At 31.4% G+C, this 10,841-nt stretch overlaps 1 protein-coding gene across 13 annotated transcripts; it reads right to left on the bottom strand.

The window, feature by feature from the left end:
* Positions 1–4,517: 4,517 nt before the first annotated feature.
* On the bottom strand, positions 4,518–9,351 carry LOC111006392 (basic helix loop helix DNA-binding superfamily protein). Of its 13 annotated transcripts, none has more exons than XM_088123149.1 (5): positions 9,134–9,351; positions 8,359–8,460; positions 7,800–8,160; positions 5,278–7,420; positions 4,518–4,806 (listed from the first exon to the last, which is right to left on the bottom strand). In XM_088123149.1, the coding sequence occupies exon 4, from the start codon at positions 7,257–7,259 to the stop codon at positions 5,463–5,465; it is 1,797 nt and encodes a 598-aa protein (XP_087979275.1). In that variant the 5' UTR covers positions 7,260–7,420; positions 7,800–8,160; positions 8,359–8,460; positions 9,134–9,351; the 3' UTR covers positions 4,518–4,806; positions 5,278–5,462. The 13 variants fall into 13 exon arrangements, with proteins under 13 accessions (XP_087979275.1, XP_022134016.1, XP_022134009.1 ...); XM_022278324.2 differs by lacking the exon at positions 8,359–8,460 and having other exon boundaries at positions 5,278–5,344; positions 5,440–7,420; XM_022278317.2 differs by having other exon boundaries at positions 7,800–8,460.
* Between the last annotated feature and the right edge of the window lie 1,490 nt (positions 9,352–10,841).

Below are 10,841 nucleotides of genomic sequence, written 5' to 3'. Positions count from 1 at the left end.
TTTTTATAAAAAAAAAAATTAAGAAAAAACATTTCTACGCCCATAAATTGCATTCAACGCTATTATAATAATAAATTAGTAGACTCAATTAAACTATTTGTTAAGTTTTCGAGTAAAATTTATTAATGTGAGGTTAGATAACTATTTCGATTTTTTAAGAAGTATGCTTATTTTTTTCAAACTTCGAAAATAAAACAAATATTTGAAAACTACATTTATTTTATTTGGACTGGATTTTAAAAATAGTTATAAGAAAAACCTATAACATAGGGATGTGGGTGTAGGTGATATTTATAAACTTTTCACAACAGAGTAAAAGAACGAAATAATTATTAAATAAAGCCTACATAATTGTTAGAGAGGAATTAATTTTAAAATAGAATAATATTTACCTCCACCTTCTATTGATTACATTAGGTCAGTTGTCATATATCTTTTAACCTAAGAGAAGAGAGTATTTTTTATAAATAAATTCTTGTCAAACTTTATATTCTCCAATGACATTAGATATTTTATCCACTAAATTTCATTAAAATTTAAGACAATAGTTCTAAAATTTTGGGTTATAGATTATTGATGACAAGCGGTGTAAACATTATTATTTGAAATATGATGTGATATTGAATTCATTAAAATTGTCAAATAAAAAATATGTAGGTATTTTCCAATTAACACTAATTTTCGTGTCGTCACAATTTTTAATTTATATATATATATATTTCTTTTTTTCCTTTAAGAATGAGTGGGGGAGATTTTATTATTGGCTGGGGAGGCATACACTTGTCTAAAGTGGATCCCACCAGAAGTAATTGAATATTCTTGTGGAAAATGAAAAGAAAGCCGACAAAAAACCCGAATCACGTGACTCGCTTTGGAATCTCCTCAAAGGCCACGTTTACATTTATACCCCCGGATTGCTTTCTTCTATTATATACACATTTATTATATTTTATTTTGTGAGGGTGGTCTTTGGGAAAGGAAAAATATCTCGATTTTTTTTCTGTACAGGGATAGGAAATAAATTTTCCGACCTGTCCCAAAATTTCTATAATCCATTGATTTTTTTTCTTTTTAACATCTTGATTGATTGAAAATATAGGTAAATTATTGTTGAACTATGCTCGTTTAGATTCCTTTTTTTGTTAAAATATAGCATTGACTAAGTAGTTGAATGTTCTAATCTTCAACATTACCTTAAATTAAAAAGAAAATTTTATTTATTCATGTTTTATATATTTTTTTAATATCCGTGAGTGACTCGATCAGTTTGATGCTGTAATTTTCATGGGTTTGAACACATTTCCTATCAATTTATTTTAGTCCTTTTGGACTAATAAGACACTCATGATTGTTATTCATTGTATTGCATTTGAGTTAATAACAACTTATTGTTTAATCTAATATTTTTTTTATTCCTATAGAAAATTATCCTATTAAAATGTTGGCATATTACCCCTGCGTCTACTTTTAAATTCATATATTGTCATTTGTTTAATATTTATAGTGATAGTAAAGACTTAATTGGAAAAAAAAATTAGTACATAAAGACATAAAATTTTAATTAAAGATTAGAAACTAAAATATACATTTTATCTACTTTTGAAAGCTGATTATTTAAACTAGTAAATAATCAAATGCTTTTCATAAAAAATAATTTATTTATAATAAATATATAATGAAATGTCTTTCTCGTCAGAAAATCTTGATTTTCAGATGGAGATTCTTGGTCTTGACCACTGTTTTTCAAATTAAGAAATGTGGTGGAAACAATAATAAAGAAATCTCCACGACCACCAGGTTGGAGATTATATTTTACAATATATATTTAATAATAATTTTAGATTATTTTTCATGCCTCCAATTTGTTGGAAAAAGAAAAAAAAAATGCACGCAATTCAAGACATGTGATTTAAAATATTAATTTATATGGTATCATATAAAACATTACTTTTAATATATATACGTCACATAGTTGGGTTACAATTAAAAAAATAAGGGACTTACAGAGATTTATAATAAGTAGCTGCATCAATTTTTTTTAAATTCTATTTTAATGTGGGATCCTTAACCTACATTTCAATACCGTTCCGCCTTAGAGGAAAGCACCCGCGCGAGCGGTGGTGGACGAAGCGGAAGCGAGAATGTCGGCTTGAGTAACGCAAACATTGGTGAGAATCTAATGCCCCGAAAACCTAAGGGTTCCTCCACAAGGTTTGTCCACAGATCAGGGCGAAAGGCGTAATCGATGGACAACAGGTGAATATTCCTGTACTATCCTTGTTGGTCTCGAGGGACGGAGGTAGTTTTTTTGGACTTACCAATCTTGTTGGAATTCTATTTTTTTTTTTTACCAGATACTTGTCTGATATTGTTAGGATATCATATCAATATTCATAGAAATGATCTCAAAACTAAATAGTAATGAGAGAAGTAGTTCATACATATTATAAATCTTTGTTAAATTCCTTAGATTTTCACTATGAGATCCTTAATAATCACGACTCAAACTTTCAATCCAGACTTATTACATACGAGGACAAATCTAAACTAAACTTACAGTTTAATAAGCACTAATTAATATAGACATTAGGCATATGCTACAATTAAAGCATATATATATATATATATTGTACCTAAAAAAAAGAAAAAATTAGAGCAGATATATTAGCATTATATTTTATTTATGAAAAAAGAATAAATGGCCTTTCGTCCACACGAAAGGGCTTTTATTGGGCCACGTCATGTGCATACATTTTTGGATAATGATTTTTGAACTCACTTTCGGTATAACGATCAAACCCGGCCCACGTTGACATATGGGCATGAAGATACCAACAAAACGACCCCGTATCCATTACCATTTTTCAAAAACGTGATCATTAATCCACACAAATAATTTATCTAATTTCTCAATTATTTTTGGATTTTTCTACTTTCTAAAATCTAGGCTTCATATTTTGTCTCCATTGCCACGTTGGACACATTTTACCTTAATTTTCAAAACTAAAAATTTAACCTCAGTTTAATAACCATTTCTTATTATGTTTTTAAATTTCTTGAAAACATATTTGAAGTCTTAGCCCAAAATTTTTAAATATATTTCTAACTCTATATATATTTTTTAGTTTTTATAATTTTGCTTAGATTTTGACTTTAAAAAATATAATTAAAAACATGCAGATTAAAGAAAAGACGTGTGTGAAAGTAGTATTTCCCAGTTTAACGTTGAAAAGAGAAAACTAAGAATAAAATGATTACTAAACAACTTCTTAATCAACGAGACTTCTTTTTTTTTTTTTTTGCCTTTTCTTTTCATTAACAAATTAGGATTTTTAGATAGTCACATTGGGCTGATTAAATACAATAATTATATAATGCAGTGGTAGTAATAACATAAAGAGATATCACAAGATACTCGAGATTATTGTATGTTTTCATATCCTAAATATATTAAAATAAATATTCAATTACAAATTTTATTTTTTAAAACAAAATATTCCATTATAAATTTGATCTATGTGATTTGGACATAGTTTTAATATCGTTTCTATAATTTTAAAAGTTTTAATTGGATTTATTCGAACTCATCTCAGTGGATAGGACATCTATTATTATCAATTCCACCTTGCAAATTGCAATTATTGAGCTCAATTATTAGTTTTGATTTGGTTCCTACCATTACATAAACTTTAATTTAGCCCCTATGACTTTGTTAAATCTCATAAATTATCCATGTTACAGAACGTTATCGTATTAAATACGCCACATGTTTTCTATTTATGTGACAATAAGTTAGCGTGTTAATGGATTAGATTGAAGCTTACTATTGAGGGAGAAAAAAATAAATAGAAAAAGAACTATGGAGTTTTCGAGTGGATTAAACATAATTTAAGGACTACTCATGAAGTCTTAACAAAAAATTATAGAAGTTAAAAACTAAATCCAAATTATAGATATAAATTTAAACTTCTAAAATCATAGAGACTAAATTATTAAAAATATACTCAAACCAATTATTGGAAAAAGTGGTATTATTGGTCTTTTTTTTTTTTTTTTGAGAGTGATTATTAGTTAAAGTTAGTTTTTCACGTTTGTGTGGGGCAGTTTTGAGATGATTAAATTTTGAACAAATGAAAGAGGTGTTCACTACATAATTCACGTGGGATGGATAATATTGGTTGGCAATTGTCCTTTCTTAATCTTACTTTTATAATTATATTCAGATAAACCTTTTTTTTCATTTTAATATTTAACTTCAATAACATGAAGGTTGAAATTCGAACATTTGTATAATGTAAATATTGAAAATTTGAAATAAAAATTACTGTTTGGAGCTAATTTCTTTTTATTATTTCACAAATATATAACAAAATTCTAGATACCAAGTCAATTGAGTAACACATATATCCCAATAAAATATCGTAGGTTCGAACTCCCACCCTACACCCTACATGTTGTACTAAAACAATTAAATCATGGACAATCATATTAAAATTATGGGGAAAATAGACCGGAAATATGAACCGAGAGACTAGAATTATGTCAAGTGACTATCATAGGTAAGAACAAGAAAATTTATTAAACTCTAATACACAAATGATAAGTATGCTTTGGTTTTAATTTTTTCCAAACCCAGCAGACGCTATAACCATGAATTTGAAATAGATGAATGTACTGTACAGAGAAGAAAAAATGACTAACCTGTTTTGGAATACTCATTAGCTGAAGTTTCTTTCCAAATCCTGCTTCAGTTCTAAATTTAGTCTTTGCCCCAGCTGCGGAATCTATGGGCAGGCAGGAGACAACCTGGAGAAACCGAAACATCTTAATAGCCAGAGGAAAAGAAAGCACAGCAGAATTGTGAAGATACACTGTTGGCATGATTAAATAATTGGATTTACTATGATTAACAAGAGTATAAAATTATAACTTCACATCCCTAAGTTTTTAGTTTCAGTATCAGTAACCTATTTATTGAGTCTCATTAATCAAACTAATATATGAGTTTGAACTTAGATGTGAAAGTGTATTGTTATGGACAAACTACATAGTCAAATACATCTGAACTTAACCATTACAGCGAGTGAGATTAGTAACAATTTTAACCTCATATTAGTTAGTCATTCCATGTACACTTACGATAACCTGAACCAAACTAGCCAAACAGAGAAAGGAAATGCATCAAGATGTTCAATTGTGCATGTTTACTTTTGACAAGTTAAAGCAGGGAGATATTCCTGCAAAACTCAAGCGTCAAGACAATAGACTTGAGATTACCATGGCTCTTAATGAGGCTGATTTGAGTCTTGGTCTGGATGATCATGAACTCTTCGATGGCTCAGCTCTGTAATTTAGCACTCAACCTTGAAACTTCCCACTTCAATCTACTTTAATTAATAATGCAGAAATGACTGCTAGGCAAATAACATAAGATCTCACCATGCCATCAATATTATTGTAGGTCAAATTTCTTCTGTATGAACCAAAGTATTACTACATATTGAATGCTCAGGTATGCAACCAAATAGTTTCAGCTGTGCATCTAATTCTGCCAGTATGAAGTATATTTTGTCAGAATCAGGGTGCGATTCAGCTGAAGCCGAAAATGGATGAATTCTCCCATCCAATTCAATCCAACTTGACCCTGGATACTTCTTTTCGACCCCTTGTTCTTTCATCATTGCTCGGATATAGGCAACCTCCATCCAATGCTTCTCTTCAGCATACATGCTAACCAAGAGATTGAAATGCCCACTGTTCTTGGGCTCCAAAATCAACAACTGTTGAACAGCATCTTTAGCAATTTCTAAGTTCCCATGAAGCTTGCACCCATTTAACAAGGCTCCCCAAATGATAGAGTTTGGTGCAAATTTCATGCTTCTGATTAATTCTAACGCCTCGTCAAGCAAGCCCGCTTTACTCAACATGTTAACCATGCAACCATAGTGTTCAACTTCAGGACGGATGCCATAATCACAAGTCATGCTCAAGAATCTCCTTCTGCCTTCTTCAACTAATCCAGCATGTGTGCAGGCGCTCAAAAGGCTAATAAAGCTAATACCATTGGGAACAATCTTCTCCCTCTCCATTGCGACAAACATCATTAGCGCCTTCTCTGCATAACCATGAACAGCAAGCCCTTCAATCACTGCATTCCAACAATATAAATTTTTATACTTCAATTTGAAGAAAACCAAAAGTGACCTATCTAAGCTCCCACACTTCGCATACATATCAACTAATGCAGATCCAATATAAACATCAAAATTAAGCCCTTGAGACATTACATAATGATGTATCTTTTTTCCTAGTTCAAGAGCCCCAACGTGGGCACAAGATGAAATAACAGCTGCCATTGTTACCTCATCTGGACTAATCCCATTCAATCTCATGTCAAAATAAATCGCCAGTGCTTCATGATATTGCTTGTTTTGGGAATAGCAAGTAATCATGGTTGTCCAAGAGATTATATCCCTGGCTGGCATCTGATTGAACAGAAACTCTGCAGACTCGACATTTCCCAATCTTGCATAGCCATCAATCATGGTATTCCATGTAGCGGTATTTCTTTCAGGCATTTCCTCAAATAACTTCCTAGCCGAATCCATATCCCCAGCACGAACTAGAGCAGAAGCCATAGTGGTCCATGCAAAAGCATCTCTTTCACACATTTCATCAAACACCTTTCTCGATTCACAAAGTTTCCCCAAATTTGAGTAAAAATCAATCAAAGCAGTTTGAACAAACACATGCGATTCAAGCCCATTCTTCCAAATGTGACCATGAATGATTCGGCCTAACTCAACTGCACATAATGAGGTGCAAGCTTTAACTAACGACGAAAATGTATAACTAGTTGGGAAAACCTTAGATTCCAACATATGTACATAACATTGTAAAGCTTGAATCGAGTGACCACAATGCACAAATCCCCTAATCATCGCATTATACACAAAAACGTTAGGATTATCCATCTGGGTAAAGGCTAAAACTGGATAATCTACACGATCAAATGTCAAAGACGCACTAATAAACTGATTCACCAAAAAGCAATCTTGAATTGCATTAGTTTTGATCATTGAAGCATAAACACCATCCAGTTCGCTTATTGTGAAGCAGTTCTTGATTCGATCAAGTAGAGTTCGCTTAAAAGTAGGAACCTCCGGCTGTTGAAGAGGTCTTGAGATTGGAGAATGAACAGAGTTACTAATGCCTCTTGTTATCTGTTTAAGAGCGTTAATAGTCACAGCTGAAAGCATCCCTACAACTATTCTCACCCATTTAACTGAACCATTATGGAGAGTTGAGCGATCGAGAGCTCAACTTTTCTATGCATATTTTGGTATTTTGGAGTGCACCCACAAAGCAGCATGAACTCACCTTCCTTGTTCATAATTCTCTCAATCTCCCGCCCTCTTCCCTACTTAACAAAGAATAAAATTATTACAAATTTTAATATAAGTTAGTAAAAAAAAAAAGTATAAATCTCATTTTCAATATTTTCCAGCAATTTAAAAGCAAACTCATAAAATTTAGAATTTGACCTAACACTAAATAATGATATTTGAACCAAGGAACTCATAATGCCTCAATAAATTCATAATATGTGTCTCAGCTCAACAATAAGTTCAACATATACCCAGCATACGAAATCAACAAAGGCACATGCTTCCAATTCAACAACAGTCACCCAAGTATACAACATGCTATCAATATCACGACATATTGTCTCATGTTAAGACTACAAGTCTACATCAGAACTAAAGAAAATATAGAAGAAGTATCTTGTTGATAGTTACCTCCAATGACAACTTCATCCTTCAACTGCAACTTACTTGAAGATCAGTTTCTAGGCACTTAATAATCTCTGGAAACAATATCTATGAGTATTTTAAAGAAACAACCCAAAAGATTCGAAACTAAAAAAAGGGTGAAAATAATTAGGGCTCCGACAAAAAATTGCTAAAGGTGTAAAATCGAAAGGATATTAAGGCAATTAAATAATAAGATCCTAGGATCTTGACTCAGTAGCTAAACTCCATAATTCACCTAACAGACTAGCCTACTCTCTTGATCTTTTTATTTCATTTTAATACTCTGTGACGCCCATGCACCAGTAGCTTTAACCTTGTGTGGTGTAGTTCCAACTTGATCATCATCCTGCAATTAAGTACTCTTAACATCCAAAGGTGGCAATCAAAATTTTAGAAGAGAAACTCCCAATAGAAACTATAGAAACCATAGAGACTAATTATCTTAGTATATATCAGCACTGATCTTGCACAAAAGTTTAGATGTATTTGGTAAAAGAGCAAAACTTCAACTACAATACCGACATAAAAAATTCTAGAACTCAACTTTTCCACAATAATTCCACAACTCGCAACCCAAGAACTACACCATGCTTTCTATTTTGATCCCATGACCAAGCTTGTATCAATCAATTCACAATGTTCCACCCTGCTAATCACACAATAACCCATCTTTAAACTTAATACAAAAGTTTATATCTAATAGGAAGTTCGTTCAGAGAAAATTTTCCAGATAAAAACAAATGTCCAATACACAAACAACAAGCAACCAAAAAGATCCTAATTCCTAACTAAACAATTGGAACAAGACATATAGAATCCACAACCCACCAGGTTAAACCTTCCAAGAATATATCCAACATAAAGTTGTAAATGAAATTTAGATGTAAGCCACATGTTGTCACATTCAATATAAAGTGATCTCATTTCTGATGAACTAAGAGGACAGATTATAATATCAAAACCTTTCAGTAAGCTTACAGGTAACGTCCAACAATATGGTAGGAATTAGGAAAATCAATCTACCAACGTCTCCTCTTGAGATGTCTACTTGGGTGAAATTCAATTAGAACATAATTACTATTACTGTACAACCTTTGAAGTCTACCTTCTGAAACGAATATTATAAACAAAAGCAAAACTCCTTATAGCAAACAACTTAACAGAGATCGACTATTCGTGAGCCCAACAAGAAGAAGTAGAAATTAGGTTACTCAAAGACCAAGCGGATAAACTCATGTAGCAAACTCAAAAAGTGTTCAGGATGACCATAATTGAAATGGAAAGAGATTTTAAACGAGCCATTATCAGTTGGACCTTACCGAAACAACTTGGGTCTTGGCCGCTGCAGAAAGGCAGTCGGAGGTGGGTTCGGAACACCGGGGTCTTGTGGGTCACGCTCGTGGGTGTAATCGCCGGCGGTGGGGTCCCACTGGGCACTGTTTGGGCCGGCCTTAGGGGGAAATTGGGAAATTGATTTTGGTTTTTTAAGAGGGAGAGAAATATTTGGTGGGAAAAATACCCCGGATCGGAGGTAAATATTTTTCTATTTTTTGTGGGAGATAAATAATATATTAATATAACATGATTTTTTGTTTTACTTTATAAATCTGATTTTTAAATAATCTCGAAGTTTTCCAATTTTGAAGTCTTAATTAATCCGATTTAGATCTAAGGAGAAAAATTACAAAGGATCTTATCTATAAAACGCCGTTAGGTCTGTGGATTGGAGTCCCCACAAATTTAGACGATAGCCAATAAGTATAAAAACTGTGCAAAAATATTATTTTTTATTTTGAAAAAACTTGTATAATTTTTTTTTTCAACTCCTTTATTTAAATAAAATACTGCATGTTTTTTTTTAACTGTTTTTTATCTAAGGAAAAAAAACTTTATTTGAGAAAAAGTATTTTTGAGTTGAAACCCAGTCGTCTGAATAACGATTTTATTTCTTGTTTTTATTTATAATTGTTTTTTATTTTAAAAGAAGAAATTTAAAATTACAGTAAATCTTAAATTTAAATTTTTTATTTTATAAATAATTGTTTTTTATTTATAAAGCATTCGTTGAAAAAAAATTGTAAATCCGCCGAAGGCCTTTATATTTCATATTTTCTTCTTCTTATTTTAAAATTGTCAGTAAAAAAAAAATGGAGAATCATGAGATTTCATTGGACGATCTATAAATTTGATTAAAGATCGTAAAGAGAATAAAATAAATGGATGGATTCGTTCACACATTAACCTATATAACTATGTTATTTATTCATCAAATACATAAAAATTAAATTTAAGATTTAAAGTGGTGTGGGTGAAGAAGCCATAAGTCTTGTATCACAATTTTTGTAAAGCTTCATAGGATTCGGCTTTAAGACTTCGAACTCAGGAAAATCGAACCAACCTGCAAAATCTAGAGCGCACCCCTTACCCATGGCTTTAACAAAGAAGCAACAACTCAGATCCACTTCCTTCTTGTTTATAATGAAGTAATATTTATAAACTTCCACTTGACATTTTTCACTCTTCACTCTAATTATACACCATCTTAGATTTATCTCCCTATCTTCGTCTATCCATCCATTCCATTGGGTGACATATAGTTGTCGTCGTCTACTATTGAAGGTTAACCTAAGGCCAAAAAATTCAGTACCAATAAAAGAACCACCACGAGTACGGATGAAATCTTTTTAATTCCCTTCGTCATTGCTTGGTTTAAAGTTTTTATTCTTTTTTTTTGTTGCTTCTGAACTTGCCTGTGCTTTTTTAAAACACAAAGCTTACTATAGGTGTGATTATACGAAAGGATAAATAATTTATTAAAATCACTTCAATGACAGAAAAAAGAAAGTAACGTTAACCATGCATATGGATGAAATAAATTATTAATCAGGAGTTAAGTGAGATAAGTTTAATTTAAAACCTAAAATTAGAGAGATTATAATATTAATCACATTAAATATATAATATCCATCTTTTCAAATATAGAACTATTTATGCTTACTTGAACTTATCTTAATAGTAATGGACACT

Source organism: Momordica charantia (genome assembly GCF_013281855.1).
Source record: "Momordica charantia cultivar OHB3-1 chromosome 4 unlocalized genomic scaffold, Mcharantia_2.0 BLBB01000004.1, whole genome shotgun sequence".
Classification (NCBI taxonomy): Eukaryota; Viridiplantae; Streptophyta; class Magnoliopsida; order Cucurbitales; family Cucurbitaceae; genus Momordica; species Momordica charantia.
The sequence above is the reverse complement of the archived record's forward strand: the minus strand, read 5'-3'. Positions and strand labels throughout refer to the sequence as shown.

Excerpts from the sequence above, each read along its gene's own strand:
- LOC111006392 (XM_022278317.2), bottom strand. The coding sequence starts at position 7,259 with ATGCTTTCAGCTGTGACTATTAACGCTCTTAAACAGATAACAAGAGGC.